The sequence below is a fragment of the Apis mellifera genome, linkage group LG2 (genome assembly GCF_003254395.2).
Source record: "Apis mellifera strain DH4 linkage group LG2, Amel_HAv3.1, whole genome shotgun sequence".
Taxonomy (NCBI): domain Eukaryota; kingdom Metazoa; phylum Arthropoda; class Insecta; order Hymenoptera; family Apidae; genus Apis; species Apis mellifera.
Window position 1 is genome coordinate 14,160,000 of NC_037639.1, and position 27,671 is coordinate 14,187,670.

Below are 27,671 nucleotides of genomic sequence, written 5' to 3' on the forward strand. Positions count from 1 at the left end.
GAGGAGCGCGATTCCTGGTGAAAAGTTTTGGAGTGACGAGGTGGCCGAAATCCGAAACGGTTGTAGCAGAGAGTGAGAGGAGGGGGAGGGGGTGAAGGGAGAGGGAGGGTGGCCAGGCATGGGCCGGCAATAATACGCGAGAAATCGTGAATTAGTGAGCGTCTTTTTGACCGAGCGGACAGAGGAAAGGAGTGGCCGATGATTTCTCGCCCAATTAGAGTCGACCGGGCTATAAACTTCTCCGCGGATAAGATAGGACCTCGGGTTTTCTGTGTTCCGTGGCCGGGCAGAAGGGGGGCCCGTAATGTCCCGCTTCAGCCCGGAAGCCTTCCAGGTCGCATATAGACCGGGAATCCGTGCTCGGGTGGGAAAAGGAGAGAGGGCGCCCTCGCCCGTGCGAGACAAGGAAAGTGGGGAGGGCGCGAGGGGGGAGAAGACCGAGGGAGAAGAGCGTACCTGAGCATTGGGACGGAGCTAATTGGCTCGTCCACTGACCATTGAATCCGCCGTCCCGGTATCGTCTTCGATCCACGGACCACGTATACGTGGCAACGTTTCAGGACGATCAATTAAACGGAAATGGCCGGGAGATATCCCACGAGAAACAGACGTTCTCGCACGTCTCGAGATTCGCCCCGAAACCGTTTCACCGGTTCCCGATCTTCCAGCCCAGGACGACGCCCTCGTCCTATACCTACCATATACATATATATATATATACAGATATACACATTCCACTTTCCACGCGAGAAAAAATCCTTCGCTCGAAAATCGTTGGCCCGCTAAACTAGCGCGATTACTCCCGTTCCTCGAGGACTAAACGAATTACGACCAGCGGATTCGTTCGATCGTTATTTTTTCGCGTAATCGGTCGCTTTCTCCCACGTACGTACGTAGCGGTCGGCAGTGGCGCGCGTAGCTTCCAAGCGAAGCTTCTCCTTCCCTCTTTTTCTCTCGCTGCAAAGGCCTCGCGTGCAACCTGCGTGTACTTACTCACTCACTTACTCGCTTGCTCGCTACTCGCTACGTGGCTCGATCGCGGCCGTGTTTGCGTGTGCAACGTAGGACCGAGCGAAGTAATGGCGCAGAAGCCAACTCCTACTACTCTTGCGGGCTGAAATGAGTCGACTAGGATGGTGTCGACGTGATGTACAGCGACAGGGTTGATAGCGTTACAAGAGCTACTAACCCTTCCCCCTCCCCTTCTCTCGCTCCCCCCCGTCCCTTTACTTCGCCACCTTCCCTTCGTCGCAACCACCGCCTCCTCCTCCATCTCTTCCACCACCTTCTCCTTCGCCACTTTCGCTTCTTTCTGCTTCTCCGCCTCGACGTGTTCGGACGCATCAGCGTGTAAAGCACGCTCTCGTGGTCAGACCTCGGATCCCCCTTCCCTCTCCATCTCTCTCTCTCTTTCTCCCCCTTTCATCTTTCTCCTTCATCCGTTCGTCTCTCCCACTCTCCTCTCCGTCTCTCCAAACTCGCACCCTCTCGCTCGATCCGCGCGCCTCTCCTCCGCATCTCGCGCGACCGTGTCGTCGTTTACGTGTGCGTGCGTGTACGTATATATATATATATATATATATATATGTATATATAGCAGAGAAGTCGCGAGACTATCGGGACCACTAACTTATTATCGGGAACCGCCATTAGCATGTTTATAGAAGCGAGCCGTGGACACGCACGAGGCCGTGTCGTGGCGTGCCGACCCGATTCTTTTGTATTTCCGATCAATTAGACGGCGCGCAACCTGGAACACCTTCTCGGGATACGCCTAGCCGTGGAATGTCTCCCCGTTCGTTTCGACGAAGGCTTGCCTCGCCACCGATATCTGCGACCGATTATAACCCCGAACGGGCGCTCGGCTCGTTTATCGGCTCGAATAGGTGAAATCGGCGACATCGACGACCGATATCCACGCCCGATCGCAACGGGACAGCCTATTTCTGCGCGAAAGCTCGCGCACAATGGAGTAGGTCGAGTTTATTGGCCGATCGATCGCTATGGATCGCGCCGCCTAACAACGCTCCTTCCCCCTCCCCCCAGCTCTTTTCAACGCACTTTCTTATGTGCCAATCCGATAATCGAATTCGCCCTCGAACGTACGATCTCTACGGGAACATTGTGTACTCGTAACCGCGTCGAGCAGTATCTCGAATGAAAAACGATAGCGTATATATACGCGTGTGTGTGTTTAAGTAAGTTGGATCGAATCTTTACTCGAATCCGTTCGATTTCTAAACTATTCGTATCGAAACGAATCGTTCCACTCGTATCGAAGCACATAATTTCGTATCGAGCGAGCGATAAGCATCTTTGGCGTTCTTTCGAAGAAGGAGAAGAAGAGGCGACAAAGATAGCGGTCGAGCGCCTAATGACCGCGATACCACCGGATTCCCGGATAGAATTCCACCTTCCTCCTATCCGTGCCACGTTTCCACGCGATCACGAGTCTCGTCACGTCGACTTAACCGCGTCGACCCTCTCTCTCTCTCTTCTTCTTCTCGTTAACGAATTTGTCCTCAGAATTCCTAGAACGGAGTTCCAAACGGATCATTTGCATCGTGACGATTTTCGCGATCAACCGTGACTTTCGAGGCATCCGCCTCGGAACAACGATAAAAGAAGAAAAATCCATTGGAGTTAATTGCTCGCGCCTTTTCATCGATCCTCTCCCTCTCGAATAACAAAGAAGAAAGAATTAGATCCTGCGTTTCCTTCTCCCTCCCGTATTTTCCCAATCGATCAGAATTTGCAATTCCTTTTCTCCGTGCTTGAATCGAATTGTTAAACGTATGCACGCTTTCGAAGAAGAAGGTTATTGGTACGCATGTATTCCATCCACCACATCGATCGATGGTGGTGGTGGTGGTAATTAGTTGGACAACGTAGGTTCGATCGGATCCGAAGCGAGCTCGCGTATGCATTATTCGGCGCACGGCCGATGCAAATCGCGGCTATCCCTCACACAGGGTGTCGCGATCGCGCCACCGTTCCGATCTACGGCACACCCTTGCGCCGGCTGACTGATTGCTGTCATACGTATTACTTCGCGTGACGCGAAATCGAAAATCTCCTCTTCCCCTGCAAATTCGTTCGGCGAGAAGAGACTGGAATTTATTCCCTCGTGCTCCTCTTCCTTTCCCTGATTAGAAACCCAGCTTCTAAATAGTATTTAAGTTAACGAGATCGAGATCGAGATCGAGATCGTATCTAGGAAAGAAGGAATCGATCGAGTATCCTCTCTTTTCCCGAACGTATCGATCGAGGCAACGATCTCCAACCGTTGAATCTCGGGGTTAGAGGCGAGAAAGTGAGAGGAAATTAAAGCTTTCCTTTAGGGAAAGGAAGGGGAATATATTACACAGAGGCAGTAGCTGTTAGGGATAATAGCTCGAATTCGTCGAGTCATCGAAAATTGGATAGCCAAATCGATCTAGGCAAAGCGGATCGTTGGTTACGATCGGTCGGAACGAAAATCGTGATCGAACTCGCGGGGATAATTTGGAGTCGCGTATCGACGAATTCCATTCGTATCCCCGTGGAATGGGAAAGAAAAGCGTGACAAAGATCGAATCTCGTTCGTTGCTCGACGTTAAAACTCGATTGCTTTTTGCCGGTAATGGGTATACTCTCGGTAGTCGTAGCTACCTCTCTCTCTCCCTCTCTCTCTCTCTCCCTCTCTCTCCCTCTTCTCTCTCGAGGAGTTGTGTAGTCACCGTGGAGCCATTATCTCGCCAGCAAGTGGGTTTATTAGGAACGCAGCGGGGGTGGCCTCCGGGTAGCACCGACACCACCATTACCGTCATCACCACCACGAGCGCACGGGCAGATCGGGAACGGGAACAACGACAACGCGGCAACACGGTGAATCGGTCAGCCTCGTTACCGGCCTCCTCCTCGTTTTTTCTATCCAACCTCCCCCGTCGAACGGCCGCCCCTCGCCTCACCTCGCCCATTATTACGAACAATTATTAATGGCCGACGGGCTTTCGCCTCGGTTCTCGTCGGCTTCTCTCTCTCTCTCTCTCGGAGAGAGAGAGGGCAGAGATCGGGCGAAGTGAGAAGCTGTCGGCTGCTACCGGTCAGCCTAGACGCCTCGGCCAATTTGTTCGCCGGCCTACTCGCTCGGCCTTTAAAGCCTTTCGCGATTCACTGCCGGCTCTATATTCCACCCTCCAACAACCTCCTCGCTTTACGCGCCCGGATTCCACGCCGGATTCCCTTTTCTTCCGCTCGAGATCTCTCGCAGAAGGAGATCGGAAAAATCGCAAGTGGAATCGCATCGATACTCGTAGAGATTCCACGGGAGAGCAGACGAATATTCGGAGATAAGAGGAATAAAGGAGAGATTCCTTCGAACGATGAAGGTGGTGGTCTCGCAACATTTCTCTTTCCTCGAGGGAGAGTTATCGACAGGTAACGATGTACGCGTGTCGACGCGGAAAAATCGGTGAACGATAGCGAAGGGAGCCCGACTTTTTCCGTCGTTGTTAATCCTTCTCTCCCTTAAAGCCCCCGTAAAGCACGGATGGGGAATAAGAAAGCGGAGAAAGGGAGGCGGGAGAGAAGGTGGTGGAGAGAAAGAAAGGGGAGAGAGAAAGGGGGGGAAAAAAGGAATAGGGAAACGGAGACGCGATCGGGGTGGGTCGGGGAGGCGAGGAGGCTGAAACAGGGCCTGAAAGAAACGGCGGAGAAGGCATTGTTCGGTGGGTCGGAGCCAGGGTCCAACCTTCCCGCTGTGCAACTTATTTGCCACGATTCTCCTCCTCGTGATTTTTACTCTAATTTGTAACGACAGGAACGGAGCACGCGAGCTGCATTCCTACTTTGTCGATCCTCCTCCTCCCCCTTCTTCTTCTTCTTCTTCTCCTCCTCCTCCTCTTCTCGCCTTTTCTCCACCGGTGGATCGAGAGCATCGGGTTCGAGAACAATCTCTCCTCTCTGCCTATGCTATTCCGAGCGGCGTTGGTCGGTTATACGGCTGTTGGCCGCGTTGCGTTCGGTTCGTCGGGCCCCCCCCCCCCCGGCCAGAGAGGGAGGAGGACTACAATGGACTCCCTATGATTTCGGTAGCGGTGTTTTTTGTCAGCGGCAAACAAGAGGCTGCCATGGTTAGCCTTGATCGATGGATAAACTTAGCTGAGTAAGCCTCCGTTTAATTAATTCTTTAATTACTTTTCGCCGACCGATCCGCGCCACCGATCTCTTCTCCGATCTCTGATACGGATACCGTGGCTCCACCACGGTAGCGCACGGTGACTAGCCCGCACTTTTTAACACCCGTCCGTGTCTATGCGTGTCGGATCGAAGCGCGAGATATCCCATCATCCCTCTCGTCTCACATCGATTTTCTATACATATATATATATATATATATACATATGTGTGTGTGCGTCGAAGATCGTTCGATGTCTTCGAATCCGTATTTTAAGGATAACATCGGTTACGCGTGGCGCAAGGTGAGTCCGTCCGAGATGAGAAGGAACGAGCCGGCTCGTAAAATTCGACGGGGTAGTCGATCCACGCTTCTTCTTCCACTAGACGCCCCGTTTATTCCTCTTCACGCGTTGCGCCGTCTTTTCCCTGCTCTCTCCCTCTCCCTCTCTCTCTGCTGCGTGACCGAGGTGAAACGTATCTCGCAATAACGAAGACCTCAACGACGCTAATACCGAGAACGAGATTAGCCACGTTAAATGTCGCGAGTTGGCCGCGCACACGCAAGACGATAAAAAGAAAAATTTCTCCTCATCCATTTTTCCATTCAATGTAAAATCATCTCCGTTAACAATTTTCTCGATCGAAAATTACAATGAACCGAGTCTCTCTCTTCTGTTGGAAAATTTTCGGCGAAAAGGGACGAAAAGGCTGAAGAGATGGGTTTAATCAAGGAGGTTGGCTAAGGAGGGGGGAAATCATCGAGGCGAGCAAGGCTGGAAATTCACAGCGCGAGAACGTACGAGCCGTTTACGTTTACGGGCGCGTGTTGGCCGATCTCCGGGGCTAAGGAGGCGTTAAGAGGGGCAGCCTCGTAAAATAAGGCGGCGACGTGCTAGATACGAGGCGAACGGCGCATCGTAAAATCAGTCGGTGTCGGTGCAACGGCATAATTCTTCCAGGCTACCTCGGCCCCGTGAATTTTCGCGGGGCCGTTTAACTGCGGGACGAGGGACGAGCCGGCCGTGTTATGCGGATGTAATTGTTGCGAGCAGATGTTCCCATTCACCACCTTTCTTTCCGCCGTTGTCTTTCCATTCTATATCCCTTAACGTGTATATATATTCCTCTCTCTTTTCCTCGCGTTTTCCTTCCTTTCTTTTCCATTTTTTTACTCTCTGCTGGAAGGAACAGCTCTCGGTGGCAGCGATGAAAACGTCAATTCGAAGGGAACACGCGTTCAATTTTCGAATTAACTCGAGGTCGCCGGCCGCCTTGATCCTTCTCGAGACCGGAGATCAGTCGCACGAATTCGTCTCATGGCAAAAGGCACGCAAACTTTTAACGCTATGATCCCGTTGAAAAGGGAGATCGCGTTAAAAGGTTGAAATTAGGCGGTCGAGCAAACGTTGTTGAAATTAACCGCCGCGGATAATTCCTCTCGGCCGATTGTGTGCGTCGTCGAGTCTGTTTTAGAAGAGAGAGAGAGAGAGAATATAAATTCTCTGGAACAGAAATTCCGAAACGGTGGTCGAAGAGAAAAAGAAGAAGAAGAAGGGAGGAAAGGTTAATCGAATCTTTGATCGCGGGAGCAAATCGTTTGGCGAGCTTAAAGGGCCCCCGGCTTGAAATGAACGGAATGACATTTAAACGTGGTCGAGTTCCACCCGGAATCCGGCATCATAGAGGTAGCCTGCCAGAAAACGAATCATATTTCACGGTTGGAGCGGCGAGAGACGCGACGGGTCCATCGGAGCGCGGAAGGAGGGACGCAGATGTCCGTGAAAAGGTAACGAAGGAAGCGACAGTTTTGATAATCGGTGTGCGTGCCCCGTATAATGCCGACAAGGGGCGTAGGCCGGGATCGGCCGCTCGAGATGCGATAAGACGTTTCTGCTTCTTCTACCGTCGTCTCGATCGCGTCTTATCCCAGGTCGGATCTGAACCGACTCTGTCTCCGCGCACGCCAACCACGTTTTCCGCGCCCAATCTTCCCTTCCCTTCAACCGAAATTTTCTCTCCATTTTCCAAAAATTCCCTCCTCGAGAACGCGAAACACGGACGAGAAACGAGGAAAGTAAGTAGGAATAATACGATCACGATCACGCGATCGCTGCGAGAGGAGGACGAAGCGCGCGCCCGAGTTTACGAGGCGAATCGATTTTTTTAGACGAAATTCGGGCGGATGATGCTCGCATGCACGGTGACGTCGGATCGGCCGGAGAGAAGAGGCATTCCACCTCTCTCCCCCCCTTCAACCTTCGCCGTTCGCGTTCGCCTCGAGTTTGCGTGCCAGTCACCATTGCCAAGTAATTTCTTGCACGCAATTGCCCGCTACTGGAATTGCCTGGTAGGCGACCTCAGTCCGTCAGTCATTTACTTTTTAAATCGAGCCTGCCTGCCTGCCTGCCTGCCTACCTGCCTACCTACCTACCTCTACCTGCCCGGCTGACTGGCTGGCTGACTGGCTGGCTGCCCGGTTGACGGACTGCCGGCCTCTCCGACACACCACGTAACCGCTCCTCGATACACGTATATGTATATACACGCACGCAGTTTGATGCCACGCAGAATTTCCCAACGGATCCGAGAGAGTGGATCCGCGATAAGCATCTTCTGTTTCACGAGAGACAGTTTCGCGTCTCCTCTCGGCCGAAAATTATTCGAACGACCCCGAATAATACCGGTTCCAAACCCTCTCGAGAGAGGGACTTGTTCTCTCGCCGCGCTTCCCTCGCCGCCTCTTTGCCCTCCCCCCCTCCAGATCAATTACGCGTTATTAATTTTCGTACGCGACACGCGCCCGGAAACGATTTCTCCATGCATCACTCCTGCTTTCCTTCCCCCCTCGGGAGGAAGCGTTGTATTATTTATAAACCGGTCAACAATTATACCAGGGAATCGAACGGTTACGTTTCGAGTAATCGTTACGTTCAGGTTCGTGCACGACACGACGGACGGCCAGTCTCACGTCCAGGAACGGGGAAGCGACACGAGCAACGCGAGTCTCGTCGAGTCGTGTCTTAATCGTCCCTCGTTATTTCGCGTTTCTAGCTCCCCCCTCCCCTCTCCTCGTGGGAACGTCTCGTCGAACGCGTGGAAATTTTCCAATTGCCTTCCTCCCATTACCTTAGTCGAGATTTCTGATGGCGCTATCGTATCATCGAGGATGGCGAGGTTTCTTCTGAACGATCCGGAATCGATCATCGGTGAAAAATATTCCTCGCTCGTGCGGAATCGCGGATAAAATCTGACCGTTTTCTACCCGTTTTTCCTTGAGAAATCGACGGGACATGTGAAGCATCGTTGACGTGCGCGGGTCTATATATATATAATATTCCCCTCGTGGGGAAAATTCAACCCCTTGGTTGAATACGAAATCGAAGGGGCGAGGAAACGGTGGAGATCGGGTTCCAGCGATAATCGAAATCGTTTTTCCCGAAGCGAAGGCACTGACTGATCTGACTTTCCTTCCTTCCCCTTTCCTTCAATCCCCCCTTCGCGATTCTTTATTTTCTCGAAAACTTTATAGATAAATCGAAGATAATTGCGATTTGCGATTGACTCGTTCCGTATCCCGATCGAAATCAATTCGTTAAAACGAAATGAATTATAGAGGGAAAAGATAACGCGATTTATTCGCGTAAAAATCCTCCAAGTTTATCGCATAGGGTTATGTAGCACAAAGTGTTATGTAAAAGACTAAAAGGTTTGACTACGATATTAGGTTATGTCTACAACGATATAAAAATTTTTCAGCTATTTTATATGTGTGTATTTAATGTTTAAAAAATGATCAAACACATGTCTATCCTCTATTCGCGTAAAAATCCTCCAAGTTTATCGCGCAAGGTTATGTAGCACAAAGTGTTGTATAAAAGACTGTATAGCAAGATTCGACTACGATATTAGGTTATGTTTATAACGATATAAACATTTTTCAGCTATTTTCTATATATATACGTGTATATTTAATGTTTAAAAAATAATCATCAAAAACGAATCTATCTTGGAGAATCTATCTATCTTATTAATCATTACGTGTTACGATTATTCTCCTCAATGAGCAACGAGAATGGAAAGGATCGCGAGGAGCAGCTCACGAAGAGGAAAGGTTCGCGATTCTAACGAGACACGCCGTGAAGATCGCCGTGCGAAGAAATTTCTCCGGTTAATTAATCGGCGGGCAGAAACGTCGTTGGTTGGAATAGGTGAAAGATCGAAACAGTCCGGTATTCGTGATAAGGAGAAAAATTTCTAGCGCGACACAACGCTCCGCTCGACTAACCATTTGTCACGGTTTAACGTCTCCACGAGGCAGCCTCTCTTATCGCGCGACGCGACGACCATTTTATTACTTTTGCTGCGAACACGGGATGGCGCCACGGACCGTTCCAATTGTTTAAGAAAATCAGTCGAGGAATACCGAGGACGAAGCAACGCGACTTTTCACATTGAGAGACAAACGTTGGATATATCGAAAACGTGAATGTATATTAAATATCATTTTTCGATGATTTAAACGTCCGGGATGATATTACAGTTCGACGCAACTGCGTGAATGGAAAATTTAAATCGATATTTTACACCGTCGATAAAAACTATCGTTTAATCTTTCTTGAACTATGATTACTTTCTTTTTGTTTTTTATTCAATTTTAACTTTTAATAACAAGTTTCGATCTGGAAAATATACAGGCTCTCTGTTGACGTTTCGTTAATCGCGAAAAAGTTATCGGCAAAGGTTATCGAAATGAAAATGAAAACAAGTGTGTGATAAATAGGGAATCGAAACTCGTTGGCGTGAAAATTGTCGTTCGGTCGCCGTTTCGTTTCTATCTTTTCTCCGTGATAAAACCGTGATAAAACCGTTGAAGATCAAGATTACGCGTGATTCGATTCGCGTGATCCCAAAACGATGAGCTATTGGAATACAGTGTTCGTGGTGCTTTCGATCTATCTGATTTTCGTCTGCGGTTTTCAGACCATCTACTCGAATGATACTCACATTATAACAAACAACTCGAACTCCACGATTCAAATCATTAAACACAGTGTTAATAAGAATTCTAATGCAAACCTGCATTTTTTGTTATCCATTGTCAAAATATTGAAAATAGAAGGAGATCCGTGCAACCGAACAGAAAAATTGGATTATCTTGAGAAGTGTAAAAAAATCATGAATAATTTATAAAACGGAAAATATTAAATTTGTTCATCGATAATAGTAACGTAGATAATAGAAAGAATATCGCAGGATAACAGTTTTTATTATCAACGATACTGATAAGATACATCATGCTTTTTCCACGTCAGTGTGCAAGCAAAATTCCATCATCGAGGATCGAGTTGAAACAATCTTTTCGTCAATTCATGAAAATAAATACGCGAAGCTAGCGAAACGATGATATAATCGAATTGAAGAATTACGAAAAAATTCTCGGTCGTTGCGATTAATAAAATTTTGCAAGATAACGTTGCGCGGCGATCCAAAGATCGGATTGCAATTGGAAACTCTTAGTAGTCACATTTACCGTGTGGAATCAAAAGACTTGATTCATCGTAGAGAGACAAATTTCAAAATCGTCCTGATCATGAAATTGTGGTGGATCGTGTCGATGGCAGTATCGTTTCTGTTCTTGTGCGCGATCCATGTCGTTGCTTTGCCGTCAAGAACCGTCGCAGAGGCTGCTTCGTCGGACGTTTCGTCGGACGAATTCGAGAAGAAATTCGTGCCGTTCAACGCGAAGAACAACAACACCAACAACAACACAAAGAACCTTCGGCAAGGGGCCTTCATCAATGTGCCGGTCAATTGTCCACCGGACAAAGTGAAGGTCGGGAATCGCTGCAGGGCTTTCTTTTAAGTAAGTTGAAATTCTATCTCATCTCAAATACACGCGTCTGAGAAAGAAAACGGAAAGAGAGATCGTTCACGATTAGGTAATTGTAATCGGAGTGTATCGTCGAGGATATTCGTTTGATATTCCTTCCTTTTTCGTTCTTTTGTTATTGTAACGGAGAGACAGAGAGAGAGAGAGAGAGAGAGAAAATAGAAAATAAAAATGAGAGGACCGATAGAATTGTCATGATAAACGACTACGATTGTTTTTTGAAAGAGATGGAAATCGTTCGCGAATTAACGAGGCAATGATAAATGATACCGTAATTTTTTAATCTCTGTTCGAATTGTCGATTACAAATGCGTCGTTCGTAATAGTAATAATAACAATAATCATAGCCGCCATTCAATGTCGAGACTTGTGATAAATTTTACGCAACCCGACGATAGATCATCGTCTAACTATTACCCTTCTGTTTCAACAGGATTCTTCTTCTTTCTTGAGCGTGAAGTCGATGATAATGAACGAGAATGCGAGAGCGTTATCTAAATCGAGTAATGTGTAGCGATACCGAATGAATGAAAGATTCGAAACAATTTTGAACGAAACGAAGAGATAAATCGAAGATCGAGTAATGAAGAAGATCAAAAAAATGTTGGACGAGAGTGGATTTAACGTTTGATATATTTTTCTTTTATTCTCCAAATACTTACATTTTTTTTTTTAATCAAAGATTAAGACGCATCGTAATTTCGAAAGAAAAATTATGAAACTACGTACTGTGCATCTCGTCTCTGATCACGCGGCAAGAGCGAGTCTAGAGAAGGAGAGCAAACAATGGGAGGAGGACAGAGATAGGATAAAAATATGGGAATCAGCGCCATCTCTAGAGTGTCGCGAATGAAACGTAAATAAAGAAAGTAAATAGTAGGGGAAGGATAGAGATAGAGTAAGAATTAAGAACTAGCGCCATCTTCTGATCATTTTCAATTAGATGTGTTTAATATCTAATGGATGGCGCTATTATTCGATTCTTCTCTATATCCTACTTAGGGTTAATGTCTTTGGCGTTCAAGAGATGGCGCTGATGATCAATTCTTGTTCTATCTTTATCCTCTTCCTACCATTTTCTGTCCTTTCTTTCTACGTTTCATTTGCGGCACTCTGAAGATGGCGCTGATTCCACCATTTTCATTCTATCTCTATCTTTCTTCTATTATTTGCTTTCTTTGTTTATATTTGCTCTACAAAATTTAATTGATGCGCTCAAGAAACGATTCCAAATATCTAACAATTGTAAAAAAAAAAAATAATAATAATAAAGATAAGAAACATTTCCAACTTGAATATAACTTTAACTAATAAAATGTTTTCACTTTTTTCAGTGGCTTAACGTATAAAAGTAATAAATGAGTTGCATTAGATAAATGAATCGCCATTTTCTGTTACTAAAAACTTATACTTTTATAAATCGTTATAATCACGAATAGTTTTATAATATTAAATGTAATATTACTATAATTTTCTAAAAAATTTATCAATAAATTATAATCTAATATACATATAAAACTTATCATCATGTGTTTTCATTTGACGATTCCATTTGCTAATCAAATTATCAAAGGCAAATAAATACATTAATGAATATATTACCTACAAAAAATGTTCATTACTTGCTAATGATTAATTTACGATATCTCGAAAATATCGTACGTAATTATCAAATACAAACCGCATTATGAGCGATCAGGATACGAATTGTAACCGCAAATTAGTGCGAATAATGCGTAAAAAGAAAAAAAAAAGGAAGGGGGAATCGCGGTAAAAGTAATATATTGCGCGCATTTCTCATCTCTTCTGCATCAGTCTTCAACTCTTTCCTCCGCGATAACTTGGTGTAAAACGATAAAATTTAACGAGCAACAATCCATCAAAATCGTTCGTAATTTACGTGTGACGGGATGGCGCCGTTACGTCTCATTTTATTCGTCTTGTTTTTGTGCATTTTCGTCACCATGCACGAATCCAGACCTCTGACATTTCCACAAAGGAAGAACACAACCGCGAAGAAATGCCCGCCAGGATACAGATACATTCGCAACGTGGGATGCAGGAGGCTCATATTCGCTCAAACGTAAAACGGTAAAATATTTTTTAAAGAAAAAGAGAGAGAGAGAAAAAAAAACTTTCTTCAAATTTTTTGCATTATTTTCATTCTGTTTCAGTAAAATCCGGATAATAAGAAACTTTTGCAAAGTTTTCTGAAAGTGACTGAATTGCACTAAACAGAAACTAATCAAAACATCTATTCTTTATATCGTATATATTCGGATATCTAATTTATAATTTAACAGTGACAATGAAATAAATAACAATTTATCGATAAAAAGTTTTGCCTGTTTTTTTTCTTATTTTTTTGTCTTTCAACGATCGTTAATTGTAGAAAATAATGCTACGCTAATCGAATTTACGTTCAAACTTCCCGCCAAATTCGAGATGAGAGGCGCGCGAGTATCGATGTATCGCGATTCATCTTGGTTCGCGTGAGAAAATGGCTGCTTCTTTCGTTCCGATCGTCCGATAGGGAAAAAAACAAATTTTCCTTCGCGAAAGAATTGATCACGCGTGAAAAACACGTCAAAATTGGAACAATCTAATCACGATTTTAGAATGAAAAAAATGAAAATTTATTACAATTCGATTGCGAGAATATATATCGTAAGATAACCTATCTTTCGTCTTGAACAAACGATGCTCAACGAATACGAGTATAAAAAGATAGAAGAATTTTCGTTCAAAGTCTAAACCAAAAAAAAAAAATACAAAAAAGAGTTGCATTTCGAGAGAGGGATAAAAATAAAGTTGGAATTTGAAAAGAAAAAAAAGATTCGACGAAAAAGTTTATCCATCTTACCACAGCACATTGCGTTATCCTCGCGAAACGAGTTTAACGCAACACCTTGAAGGATAGTTACGTTATGGAGGGCAATCCGTGAATAGTTCGATCCGGCATGCAAATTTATACACCCACGCTTCTTCTTCCAGTAATCAGCCCCGGTAATCACGGCAATCAAAATTTGAGCTAGTAACCCGAATACCGACCAACGGATTCACCGTTCATATCAGAATCGTAGCGCGCAACGTACCGTTGCACAATAAACTCTCTTATCATCGATCGTAACGATACGGGCGAATATGTAAGCGAGAAATAAAAAAACATATAAAAAAAAAAAATAAAAACATAATTTTTCCCGAAGAAGATAATGCTACGACAATTTATTGACAAACACTTATCGTCGAACGATAATCGATCGGTGGAGAAGAGAAAATGAAAATGACACTATTATCGGTGTATTGCAACCACGAGCCGTACGCGCGATTCATGATCCGTGTACGTGCGCTTGCGCGCGTTCGTGTATGTGTGCAGCCGAGAAATACGCGCCGAGACGTATTCGCTTCGGCAGTCGATCGCGGCGCGAGCGCAGTCGAACCTGGTCAGGTGCGACTTTCCTTCCGTTTTCCTCGTGCATCGAGTGCGAAACACGCGAAACACGTCGGGTGGATAAACACGATCGTGTTGCAAACACGATCACCGTTTCCCCGAATTTACCGCCGCAATATTGGATCGCCACGAGTTGCTGGCCGATCATCTGGGCCACGTGTTACCGTGTTTTCAGAGAAGAGTGGCAACACGGTGAATATTTTATGACCGGAGGATAGGATAGGATAGAACTCGATTCCCTTTTCTTTTTTTCGAGCACGGGTGGACAGCCAGACATGCCGTACTCTAAGTGTAGAACGTTTCTCCGTTTCTTCGCGATTTGTTCGTTCTCGACTTGTGGACTGGTGATGGCTCAACTCGAGGATACCAGATACCCCGACCAAAGGATAGTGTTCCCCGATCGGGGGAGAGAAACGGCGAATCCTGCGTTGGAGGGCGGGCCGAGTGGAGGAGGAATTGGCGAATTGGCGGTAAATCGATCGCATCATTTTCATCCGAACGCGCGTATTATTTCGCGAACGGAGCGGGAACAGTCGTGGTACACAGTCGAGGAACAGCGTTGCAACACTCCCACGTTTTCACTCTGATAAATAGCGCAATTATGTTATCCCGCGTAGCATTGTTAAGGAGAGCGTACGTGACGGACGCGGCAGCGGTAAAAATTTGAGGAAGGAAAAATTGATCCGATAGTCTCTGAAAAAAAGGAAGAAAAAGATATCTTTATAACTTTGGCATCGCGTGTTTGTATTTTTTATTTTTATTTTTATCTTTATTTTTTTTCTTTCCATTTTTTTTTTTTTTTTACAACATACCGTTATTCAACGATTATTATTTCGCTCGCTCGTTTCGTGTAAAATTTAAAATTCTGGCGATAACGATTTCCACGAATATTTTGTCGCGAATAAAAAAAGAAAAAATAGCGGCGAATTACGCGATAAATTGTGCGGAAATCCTTCTCGATTTTGTTGTCACCGTAATAGCGGTGGCCCCCTTTTTTTTTTTCTATTATCATCGTCGGTGTTAACGTAAGCGATAAACGTGGAAACGTGGCGGCGATTCCTTTTGTCGACGACAGATGACGATTGTTATTACGAAATCCTGCGCGAGAACGGGAGTATCGAGATCGTTTTTTCCCCGCAAAAGATACGAAGGTCGTGTATATACCACTAATGTCAAGGATGTATTGGAAGCGGCAGGAGAGATCGAGACAGAAAAGTGAAAACCTCGCCGTGCACGACACACTTAGAATTCTTGTCGCAATACCTTGTGATTCGTTATGTAGATAATTGATTACCAACAACCGTCCGTGCGAATACCTACTCGATTAGTTCGCGAATTTTTCTCTTTTTTTCGTAATTTTATCGAAACGATTTATCGATTTCTATCAACTCGTGTTTATAGATACGAATTGAACGATAGGTATTTATTTATTTATTTATACGTTCTACTCGACGAGAAGAAGAAAAGAGAAATTCAGGTTAGGAAAACGATTAGGAAATAATGCGGCGCGCGCGCGCAGCGTTATCGTTTGCAAGGCGAGAACCATCCTTTCGGCGCGATCGAGGATGGATAAACATTATTTTTTCGCGAAGATAATATTTGTTTGGTCACGATCATTGTGTGCGCGCAATATTTCATTGTCGCAATAGGGTTATACGGTTGGAGCGCGAAGGCAGCGCAAGACGGACGACCTTACAATGCCGGCGATTAAATTCTTGGGAAGCGTCGAGAGGACGTTCTTGGAAAGTACAATGTCTCGGGACATCGCGTTTCTCATTTATGCAAATTGTGCAACGTGCGTAATACGTTTATTAAAATGCTCGCCGTACCGTTATCGATCCGAGTCAGCGCTCGTTCTCGCAAGTATTTCGACTGGCAAAAATGATGAAGAACTCATGGTCGATACGGAACGGATAAATATCGCTCGAGATTATCATCGATGAAATCTATCGCGTCTGGCCACGTCACCGCCGCTCGGAACAACCGTTCGAAAGGGAAAACGCCTCGATCGAGAACAGCTCGCGTTAACACCGAGGATGCTTCTCCTAATCGATTCGGCGTTTGCTGATTTTTTTTCAACGTGCACGCGATACCGGCTTGTTTAAAACCTGTTCCAGATTGGAATGGTGGACGCGCGCGAGGTCGAAGAACGCATCGAGTTATACACCTTCGTGCTCAACGTTTCGGCTTTAAAAATATTTTTTAAACGATATTTTAATACACTCGTGAAGATATCGATTTTTTCGACGAGTTAAGATCCTGCGATTATTGCCTCATTCACGAGAGTGTCCGCGATCGATGATTCATTGATAAGATATTGTATCGGAAATATCCCGATAATTACATCTAAAATTATTCTATTCAATTTTTTTTTTTTTTCGTTTCAAATTATCGTGTTTTCTTACTAATTAATTCGATTGATAAAGCGATTGATAACGTCATAAATAAAAAGATCTTGACGTATATTTCTTCTAGAATAATGCGTCGTGTTATTATTCAATTAGTTTTTTTCTTTCATTTCGCATCCCTTGATATGCATGACAATTGAGTTGGAAATTCCAACTCCGAAAAAAAAAAGAAATGAAACAAGAACCGGTTAATATGTTTTTTTTTTTTAAAGTTGTTTCCGTTTAACAATCACGTAGATATACAATAACAAATACCATACCTGCAGAAATGATAATTTTTTTCTTTTTTTCTTTTATGGAAACATTTTTATTATCGATCATTTTATTATTGGATTTATTATCAATCGAACTATCGATTAATCGAGATAACGATGAAAACCAGATAATTTTGCGACACGGAGGAAAAAATCGAAAAAAAATTTTCCATCCGATTCCATCCTTTATTATCCAAAATTCGTGTTATTTTCAGAAATCGATACAATTAGCCAAGAAAATCAGTTCCATTAATTCGAGAGACGATTTTCTTAAATTAGTCAAAGATGTGCCGAAGGATATATCTTTCTTCTCCTCGAGCAGTAAGTATGATCTTAAATAACTTGTTAACAGGAATTATGGATCTATAGAAAGGAATAGTACGTAAGAAAAACCGGTTGACTCGTGACATTGCGAAAAACAAATATATTGTTACACGACCTTGTAAATTGCACTTTATTCGGATTATTAAAAGAAAACAAAAATTACAAAATTGCGTTTGAAAAAAAAAACGAAAAAGAAACGCCGTGAAGCATCACGGTAAATAAGTACAGTTGACTTCGTAAATCTTTGAATATTTGAAGAACAAATTATTACGACTATTAAATCAATTGTAATAGATGCAAATATTGTTCGGTTAGATAAACATCTTAAAGTTTGTAATATCTTCTACCAATTTTATCGTTCAAACTTGATTATCAGTGAACGTGAGATCATTCAATTGATCGCAGCATAAAAAGATATACTTAATATAAGTATTTCATTCAAATTTAAAATCTGCGAATAACTTGTAAATTGCAAAAATTTAACTCGAAAAAAGTTTTTTAGTAAAAAAGAAATTGAAAAAAGAAAAAAAAGAACACGATTTTCGCATGAATTTTCTAGAAAAATGATATGATAATTTTCTTCTCGCTTAGAATTTCTCTATTATTACTTTTTCAAAAATTTTACTTTTTTAAATTCTTGCAAAGCTCGTTCTCGCTATCCTCGTATATTATCAGATGAATCTGATAATTATATAGAAACATTTTCTTTTTCTTATCGTTACAATGACTCGCGTTGACCTCTGGTTTGTCAAACATCAGTTTTTTCTCCACGTAATAAGGATCGAATAACTTACAGGGTTCTTTTTCCAAACTTTTTATGAAATCTTTGAGATCTTGGAAGAAATCGGTGTTCTTCAAAAAACCACCGAAATTGTCCGTATTCGGCACTAGCCTATCGCTAATTTGATTGATTTCCTCCAAGGTGGGCAATCTGATCGTGGAGTGTCCAAATCGCACCTTATCTTTTTCCGTATTTTTTTTATTCGATGATAATTTCAGAGTTGGATGTTCGGTGCTGTACGCGATTTGTAACTTACACGGCCGTCTCCAAGTGTGCACACTAGACATAGGCACGGAATACGCATTGCAAATATCTATGGTACGATTAAACAAAATATCTGTTATGTTCATTGTGCTGTTCAATCTAGTTATTCCTAATGAAAAAATTAAAATTCGAATCATACAAAAGATTCCGAAGATTTGAAAAAAAAAAAAGATTGAAAGAAGTGTATTTCTTGCCTCGTTTCCAATATCTCCGCGAGAATTCCATTTCGCCGTAAGTCTCTATGTATTTAGGTGTGCTCAATCCAACGACAACGTTTTCATCTCCTGGACCATTCTGTCTCTTGATAGCTTTGATGGTTGGTGCCATTTCCTCTTCCAATTTTATCCTATTAATGCTCTCCTCGATCTCTTCTGTGCTGGACGTCGAGATCTCAAGCTTAAAAAGATTGAAAAGATCACCCTCGCTCAAATCGTCATCGAAAGACGCGTCATTCATCGCGCTGATTTCCTTTGCATCGATTTCATTTTGATTAACATTGGTTACGAAGTCACAATTCGATGACCGAGTTTCCACTTCTCGATGTAACGACTCGTCGTCCCTCGCCTCCTTATTATTATCGACGAAATCTTTTTTTACAAATTCCTGATGATTTTGACGACAATACGATCGAAACTTGAAAAGTCTTGAACGTGAAAAATGTAAGGTTAACATTCTTTTTCCTCCACGAAATTATTCTATAACCTCATTTTATATTATATACCTTACCGTTTCAATTTTTTCTTTTTGTAATTGATGTTAGTTGTCGGCACGATGTAGGAGAATATATGCCTCGAATCGTGAGATTCCATAAAGGCAGACACGTTTTTCCTACCTTCGACTATCCATCCAAACCAATCGAGAATCACATCCTCCGAAAGATAATTGTGTATACCGTCGGCGAGACCATCGGCCAAAGCGAAGTAACTATTCGCAACTGAAATTGCTTGTACAAAATTTTCCATTGTTCTTAATTATCTGAAAAAGTAGGATAAATTTATGGCAAAATGTTTCCAAGAAATGATGTTTCTTACGTCAAACCACAAAAACCACATTGAACTAGACATAACTAGACATGGGAATTCGAGGTAAAGAAAAGGGAAATCCTCTGAGTAATTCAAATTGTCACTGAACGGGTTCTTCTTTCAGGTAGAATGGGAGAAACTGAACGTTCGAATGCCGAGCGACCAAATCAAGCTTTGTGTATGCCTGAATTGCAAACAGTTCCTCTATTAGAAAATGAGCCATCTGTTATTTATTATCCAACTTGCACACGGATCAAAAGATGCGGAGGTTGTTGTACACACTCACTCCTCTCTTGTCAACCAACGGCTACGGAAATTCGAAATTTCGAGGTAAGTCACATTTGATTGAATGTTATCGATAAATATATATATATGTATGTTATTCCAATTAATCACGTTATTAATTAATATTTAAAGATTCTTGTGACAATTCTTGAATCCAGTGGTAAATTAAAATATCAAGGCAAACGTATCGTACCGATAGAGGAGCACACGCAATGCACGTGTGACTGCAAAATAAAGGAGACGGTAATTTGAGAACAGTCGATAATTGAGATCTTCCTTTTTAAACTATATAAGTATAAGTATAAGTCGGTTCGCAATCTGCAAATCTTAATGTATAATTTGCGATGAATTAGCTGCAATGAATTTTTATTTCGATAATTTAATTAGTTTAAATCGGAAGATTTGAATTTTCAATTTTCAAAATGATTAAATTTTTAAATAATGTAACGTGTGATATTTTTTCAGGACTGTAACAAGAAACAGTCTTATGTACCAGAGGAATGTACATGTGCGTGCAACAACGTCGATGAACAGAAAAAGTGTAATGAAAGCAACATAAAAATGTGGCACCCAGATCTTTGTAGCTGTTTTTGCAGAGAAACACAGGAATGTTCAACTGGTTTTTATTTCGACCAAAATTCATGCAGGTGTGAACGGAACAACAAGGATTTGTAATACGGGAATAACATCTTTCCTTCTTTGCTGCATTTCTATTATCTTGTATATCTTGTAAGCTGTGCATGATGCATCCAATCTTTTTTTTTTGTTTTTTATTTTAATATTTTACCTTTTTTTTTTCTTTTTTCTTAATATTTTATTTTTCCGCTTATATCGCATAAATTAACATAGCTTATTTGCTTTATATTCATTATTGCATTAAATCAAATTTTCTTCATTAACATTTTTTCTTAAATGCTTTACTTACTTTTATATTTTATTCGACTGATATAATTAAAACAGTTAAAATAATGATACTACTTTCTCATACATGAATTCATGAATGCACACTGTGTGTTTATTAACAAAATATAAATTTTCCATTATGAGAATAACATATTATCTTAAACTCTGAGTATTTAAAAATATTTTAGATGCCTGCAAGTACCGCTATCTAGAACATGGTTTACATCCACAAAAGGTTCTGATTATAGATTCGGACAAACACAAAGACCAGATAATGTACCACCGGTAATAATTGCCCTAGATTCAGATGATCCTAGAAGAAAACCTAAACCAGATCCAGAATAATCAGATTGGTCATTTATAGGCTAAATTTTAAAACAATTTAATTTCTTATCTTTGTGCCATTTTGTTATACATAAAAGTATTGATATTATTTATGTATTAATATTAATATTAATATTAGTTATTGCAAAAAATAAATGAATGTATTTTTATATATCAAAAAATATTGTAATATAAAGAAATACAATTATTTAATATAAATTATTTGTATATCATTTTTTAATCTTCATTTATAAAAAATATTTTATTAATTTTCTTTTCATTTAAAAAACATGTACAATTCTTAATCTTATTCTATGTTTTTTTAAATTATTTTGTACCTTTTTGTTAATATAATGTATAAAAAAATATAAATACATTAAATATACAATGATTGGTCTTATTATTAATTTTATTCTATATTTGTTTGTTTTAGATTATTTTGTATTTCATTTAAGGTTGAATCCTGCCTTTTTTTAGCATTTCGGGAATATAAAACCACTGCTTTATTAACTCTCAAAACAGCTCTGTATCTTTCACTTATAGACGAGATCGAATCAGATATTTCCCCTAAAATATTGTACAATAAGTTATATAAGTTATTATTATACGAATAAATACAATAATTATTTACAAAAATTATATACATAACCTCACTTTTATCTGATACATAATCAATTTAAAAAATTTAATAAAGATAAAAAGTTTGTAAAATTTGTTTAAAAAAAATTTGTTTAAAAAAAATATTTAATAATATATTAAAAATATTAGCAAATAAATAATTTTACTTGTAAAAAACATTTACTTACTAATACAAGATGTAATATCTGTTATAGTTGATTCTTTTGTAACTTTTTGACGTTTTATTAATTGTTCCATTGTTGTAATGTAATTACAATTTATTTTGTTACTTTTTTTTTATAATTACAGTTAAAGTTAGGTGCTATACAACAAACAAAAATTCTTTTTCAGGAATGTTTATAGCTAAATGGCGCGAAGAATACTAAATCGGTCGATCATATCTACTGCAATATGTACACGCAAAACATATGAAATATTTAAATGTTATTTGAATTTAAAATTCATTTATGGGTGTGACAAGAAACATAAAATACTATTATAATTCATTTCACAATAAAATTTGCAATAAAAAATATTACCTGTTTGATTATCCTTGTACAATAAATTATAAATATAAAATTTTTCTTTATTGTCTTATATCTTAAAGATCTCGAGACAATCTTTGTACTGAATGTGACATTTAACGGATTTCTTGAAAGATTTTTGTAAAATATTTACTTTCATGTCAATATTATTTTTTGTATACAAAAAATGTTATCAACAATTGAACTGACGCTACTGTATACTATATTTAACTGCCATCTGTTCGATAAAATTGAAACATTGTACTTTCAATCATGCACTATAGATGACGCCACATACACGATATAACTAAAATAATCAAATTTTTTTTACAAAAATGAATTATTAATAAGTTAAATATCAATAACTATTAATGACGTATCGCATACGTCTATTTATATTTACATTTATAATCTAAATACTAACGGTAAATCTCTCGATTTATTTCGTTTTAATATTTGATATTACGTACACAATTAACAAGAATTATTCTGAATTTTCAGTTGTAATATTTCATTACAAATCTCTAATTTACGTTTTTCCAATTGGGAATCGAATTAATAAACTTTACCAAATAATCAGTAAGACAATTTTGTGATTAAAATTTTTAAAATTATATTGTATATACAAATTTTATTTTTATTTTATTTTTTTTTTATCTATTTTTTTATCGTATATAATTTATTTACCATTTATGATTGATTATGCTAAGAAAAAAAATTCAATATACAATGTTTATTAAAATATATTCATTAATTTCATGGAAATTGTGTATATATTTCGATAATCCGAATAAATTAAACGATTTACATAGTACGAAAATAAATAGATCGATCAACGGATAGTGAGAATAATATTTTATCAAAATCGTGGAGATCGCGCGAACAATTTAATCAGAAAGAGCGCCATGGAGAAAAGCTCCACGGGTAATGTTGCACGTCGAGTTACTCGTTCACGCGTATATATATTGGACGAAAGGAGAAAGAACTGAGCCGAGTAGACGAGGCGCCGTTTTTTTTTGCGCCACCCGTTATAATTACTGGGGCCTTGTCACTTTTGCCGAGGCGCGGACCGCAGTGAAGTATCTGGTTCGTGCGTCGCCCCGTAGCATGGCCGACCTGCAAGGTTGGCGGCTACCTCAAAGCAATCGCTTCGCTTACTCAACGAGCAAGCAAAGGAAGTGCAAGAGTAAAAGAAGAAGAAAAAGATGAAAGATCAAAGACAGAAAACAAAGGCAACGGCCAACCTCCAAGTCGTTGTACGGGTGGGTGACTCGCGTCACGAAATTGTTTCAGCACGTGAATTTGCAAAGCGCGTGTAAATAACGCGCGCGTTTTTCATCACTCTCGTCAAGAGTAGCTTCGAAGAAACAAAAATTGAAATTGAACGAATAAAGGAAATTACGATCGCAAAAAAAATAGACGATAAAATCATCTGTAATAAAAGAAAATGAAATAATGCGAAATAATATCGTATTGATTTTAAATTAGTAACAAAAGTATCTTCCGATATATAATTATATAGCTAAGTGTTGAAGGACATCTACATGTTGTTCGATGCAATTTAATCGTATACGCGATGCACGAATTCAATTTTTTGTTCGCCGTTGAATGCGGCTTAATTGCATTCGGTAGCAAGAAGGATTTAAAATTCAAAGAGGAACAGTAGTGGGTCCGGAAAAAACCGGTACCTCGCCTACGTATTTTACGCCACTTTCTTGCGTGTACGCACGCGTGTATCACTGTCTCGCTTCATCGCGCTCTCTCGAGTTCTCCTCAAGGACTCTTGGGAAGGCCCATGTAGCCAGTAAGAGCTTCACGATCGTAACACGGTAGCCAACACGGTGGTAGGTTTAAATCATATTAAAGCGCATCCAAGCACCGGGAACCGTAAGCCTGGATTACTGCTACAAATCGTCCCGTACGGGGAATTCCGCGCCGCCAAGTAATTCGATCGCTTTTCAAAGGTCCAGTCTAATCATATACTACCTGCCTTCTACCTAATTCTAGATCGTTCTCCTTTTTTTTTTCCTTCCAACTACATTAAAAATATTCGCCTAATATTCCATATAACTTTTTACGTATCGTGTAAGGAAATAAAAATATAATATCTTTTCGTTTAAATTTTGTTCAACAACGTTTTTATCATCCACTTTTTTTGATTTACGATCATCAACACCGTTAATAGAACTCATCTCTATTAACGAGAAATATTCGTGTAATCAATAGTGCGATCTTTCTATCTGTATCAACAGAGCAGAACAATACGAATGGCGGATGATAAAGTGTTCTCGTGGAAAGTTACGAAACAACGTGGGCAGCGACAGTAGAAAATGGCGTGGGTCGTGACGGTCTGAGACCAGGTGGAACGTGTTTATACAAGATACGACCTGATAAGACATTACCGAAGCTCGGCAGGAAGATATACTTATGCCAGACACGAAATGACCAATGGCCAAAACCATTGGCATAGATTGACATCACACGACGAGTTTAATTTCTTAACATCTCGAGGATAAAAGGATCGAATGGATAGAATTCTTTTTGGAAATTGAATCAATGATCAATTTCTTAGAGATAAACAATAGTTGGAATAGTAATAAATTGCGACAGAGAGGTTCCGAAGAAGGTTGTCCTTGGAAATTATCAGCTGGGTTTTAAGACCCGCATCCAATACACGGGTCACGATTTTATTGCGTCTACGAGCGTGAATAGATCTATTGAAAACCTAGGCGTTCGTAAGTAGGTGACGCGAGATTGGGCGAGCATTCGTGACGAGCCATTGTGATTAGTTCCCTTTCGGGATTCGGTTCGTGACTCGTAACGAAGATGAAAGAATACACGGTTCGCTTTCCTATTAATAATATTTCATATCAATTGTGACACAAATTACACATTTTTCTTACTTATACGCGATTATCGAAATCGTGACACGTATAATAATCACGCGATTTGAGGAAAATACATATACGAAATCGGCAGTTGAAAAAACGCATGGATTCGTCAGGGTAGCTTTTACTTGATCAAAGCCACAGGACCATACGAATGTGCCATCAATTTCCCCTCACGCCGCAGAAATATTCCACTTTGCCACCGCCTTCTCTATCTCTCCTTTTCTCTCCTCTTCTGTTGCCTGCCGGGGCACCAGTAGCAATATTGTATCGCATCTCTTTCTCGCTGCTTTTTGTATCTCTTTTGTGTTCCCTGATGCACGTTCAGCTCCCGTTGTACCGATTGAGTGTTGACCCCGCTGCGTCACGCTCGCATGCTGCAGTTTGTTCGGAACGATACGCAATCAGCGACAGAAAACGAATTTCGAGCGTGTCTAAGTTCGTGCCACGGTTTACAACGCGCGTACAAGCGATTATTTTTTCGAATAATATTTTTCCTCGACAATCTTTTCCTCGAGAACGAAAGAAAGAACGAAAACAGAGGAGAAATGAAACAAGTGATTACTGTTCGCAACGCAAGAAAGAAACGGATCGTTTTGATACGGGTCGAGGCTGAAAATGATTATTCGTTGAACAATACCAACGATAGATAACCGCTTCTGCGTACAGCATCGTATTTTTAGTCACGCGACTGCACGCTTCTCCGAGCGGTGGTTAATGCGTGCGTGCGAAGATGACCACGCGTGATGGCTTCTAACCTAACACGATCCACTTTTCTTCGATCCGCAGGGACGGTCAACAGACTTTCGTCCTCCATCGCGTTGTTTCTTTAATTTTTATTGAAAATTTCATTCATCATTGTCCACCTGCGTGTTATTTACGCACAGTAATCAAGTGGCAAATATCGAGTTCGGAGAATAAATTGAGTACGAAATTGGTAATGTAATTTACCTTCCAACAATTTTTTATTTACACGCGATGCGCAAGTATACTTATATGGGATTGAAAGTGGGATAAAAGAACGAGAATTGATCGACATTCTTGTATTTGCTATTATTACGCGAATCTTCAAACGTGAATCATGCAGAAACAAATGTTTGAATCTATTCGATCGAAAATAAACTATCGCTATAAGGTATAAGTTTAAAAAAATAAAAATTTAACCATGATCTTTTGAATAATATTGATCTTTTGTACAATATCTAATAGAGGACGTGAATTATTCATATATTTGCATTTCCTTGCTTACAAAATTTGATCGAAAACAAACTATCACCAAGATATAAGTTTAAAAAAATAAAAATCTAACCATCTTTTGAATAATATCTTTTGAATAATATTGATCTTTTATATAATATTTAATAGAGGACTGATGATTGAATTATTCATATATTTGCATTTCCTTGCTTACATACAAAATAACAATCGATATTGCTTTCGAGAACTGAGTATTTATCTTACGATACAATAAAGTCGACTAGCTAATATTTCGTTTACGTTCTCTTTCTTCGTACGCGAAATCCCCAGAAGGTTAATACGAAAAAGAGGCAAGAAATATAACCTCTTCGGTTATGCGAAAATTCACAACACGCATCAGAATATAATATTTCTAATAAAAGATTTAATTCATTTTATTCGAATTTCAAATTTTCTAAACTGCGTTTATATATATTTTATACGATCTATGCAAGAATAGTAGTTATCATTAAAGACCATGCTATAATATAGCCATTCTCTGGATCCGGGTAATGAATGGTTCCGCTCGAAGAGCCTTCAGCCGGAAAGTTATCGTTTATTGGAAGTTTCCTTGGCAATAGCGGAAGATCGGCCGCTTCTTGGCTTACTTGCCAATCACGGACGACATTCGATGGAGAATTAGTGCGCTCTCGATTCGCGTATAGTTGAAGTATCGATAGAAAGTACGCGACACGTCCGACAAATGGGTCCCTCGACATTCTTCCTTTTTCCATGGCGGTGCTCTTTCGCGACGCTATCTACGAGTCTATCCACCATCTTACGACTTCATTGAACCGAGTTTGTATTAAAGAACCGAGTTTGTATTAAAGAACAGTGTGAATAATTTAATTTTTTATCTCATCGATTTTCAAGCGAGTTTTTCGTCGAGTTCAATTATTTTATATACCACCGTTTCACGGTGAAAATAAAATGTTGACGATGAAAAAAGAAAGGCGTTCGAGGAAATACAAATTATCGAATTTATATTATTCGTATCACGCGCGAAAAATAAAATTTTCATTTGTATTTATGAAATACGATACGTTTCTTTGTGCGATTGTCAGAGGTTCGCGATTCGAAAACATTTTTATAATTGAATCTTCGACGAATTGCTCACGTACCTGGTAACGACGATCTCATACGCGATCGATATACACTTGAAAATCGATCCATTAAATATTTATAGTACGTAGTGCGTATCACGATCGAGGGACGACAGCAGTGTTAGAGAAAATGCAAATTATAACGTTTCGAATAACATTCGGTTCGGTATACGAATTCTATACGCTTCTTACTATCGTATACGATGGGATAAAAGCAGATCGTTCGATCAATTTAT

The 27,671-nt window shown here is 40.6% G+C and overlaps 3 protein-coding genes across 6 annotated transcripts; 2 read left to right on the forward strand and 1 right to left on the reverse strand.

Moving 5' to 3' along the window:
* Positions 1–9,571: 9,571 nt before the first annotated feature.
* On the forward strand, positions 9,572–11,209 carry LOC100576949. The gene has a single exon (XM_006568909.3). The coding sequence runs from the start codon at positions 10,751–10,753 to the stop codon at positions 11,021–11,023; it is 273 nt and encodes a 90-aa protein (XP_006568972.2). The 5' UTR covers positions 9,572–10,750; the 3' UTR covers positions 11,024–11,209.
* Positions 11,210–14,417: 3,208 nt separating this feature from the next.
* Positions 14,418–21,277, forward strand: LOC408666. Of its 2 annotated transcripts, none has more exons than XR_001702230.2 (6): positions 14,418–14,971; positions 17,379–17,484; positions 19,679–19,884; positions 19,972–20,082; positions 20,305–20,568; positions 20,931–21,148. XR_001702230.2 is itself a non-coding variant. In XM_016910900.2 (6 exons), the coding sequence occupies exons 1-6, from the start codon at positions 14,777–14,779 to the stop codon at positions 21,085–21,087; spliced, it is 957 nt and encodes a 318-aa protein (XP_016766389.1). In that variant the 5' UTR covers positions 14,418–14,776; the 3' UTR covers positions 21,088–21,277. The 2 variants fall into 2 exon arrangements, 1 of the variants encoding a protein (XP_016766389.1); XM_016910900.2 differs by having other exon boundaries at positions 20,305–20,486; positions 20,931–21,277.
* Positions 17,589–22,398, reverse strand: LOC100578654. Of its 3 annotated transcripts, XM_026446412.1 has the most exons (5): positions 22,224–22,398; positions 21,873–22,006; positions 19,259–19,507; positions 18,727–19,175; positions 17,589–18,641 (listed from the first exon to the last, which is right to left on the reverse strand). In XM_026446412.1, the coding sequence occupies exons 3-5, from the start codon at positions 19,492–19,494 to the stop codon at positions 18,109–18,111; spliced, it is 1,218 nt and encodes a 405-aa protein (XP_026302197.1). In that variant the 5' UTR covers positions 19,495–19,507; positions 21,873–22,006; positions 22,224–22,398; the 3' UTR covers positions 17,589–18,108. The 3 variants fall into 3 exon arrangements, with proteins under 3 accessions (XP_026302197.1, XP_006568967.1, XP_006568970.1); XM_006568904.3 differs by lacking the exon at positions 21,873–22,006; XM_006568907.3 differs by lacking the exon at positions 22,224–22,398 and having other exon boundaries at positions 17,589–18,581; positions 21,873–22,117.
* Between the last annotated feature and the right edge of the window lie 5,273 nt (positions 22,399–27,671).

What these genes read in the sequence shown, in the direction of transcription:
- LOC100576949 (XM_006568909.3), top strand. Translation starts at nt 10,751, where the DNA reads ATGAAATTGTGGTGGATCGTGTCGATGGCAGTATCGTTTCTGTTCTTG.
- LOC408666 (XM_016910900.2), top strand. Translation starts at nt 14,777, where the DNA reads ATGCCGTACTCTAAGTGTAGAACGTTTCTCCGTTTCTTCGCGATTTGT. An exon ending in GAGGAATTGGCGAATTGGCG is followed by an intron (nt 14,972 to 17,378) that starts GTAAATCGATCG and finishes TGTTATTTTCAG; the next exon opens with AAATCGATACAATTAGCCAA. An exon ending in CGGAAATTCGAAATTTCGAG is followed by an intron (nt 19,885 to 19,971) that starts GTAAGTCACATT and finishes TAATATTTAAAG; the next exon opens with ATTCTTGTGACAATTCTTGA.
- LOC100578654 (XM_006568904.3), bottom strand. Translation starts at nt 19,494, where the DNA reads ATGGAAAATTTTGTACAAGCAATTTCAGTTGCGAATAGTTACTTCGCT. An exon ending in AAAAAGAAAAAATTGAAACG is followed by an intron (nt 19,176 to 19,258) that starts GTAAGGTATATA and finishes TTCACGTTCAAG; the next exon opens with ACTTTTCAAGTTTCGATCGT. An exon ending in GCGGAGATATTGGAAACGAG is followed by an intron (nt 18,642 to 18,726) that starts GCAAGAAATACA and finishes TTTTTTCATTAG; the next exon opens with GAATAACTAGATTGAACAGC.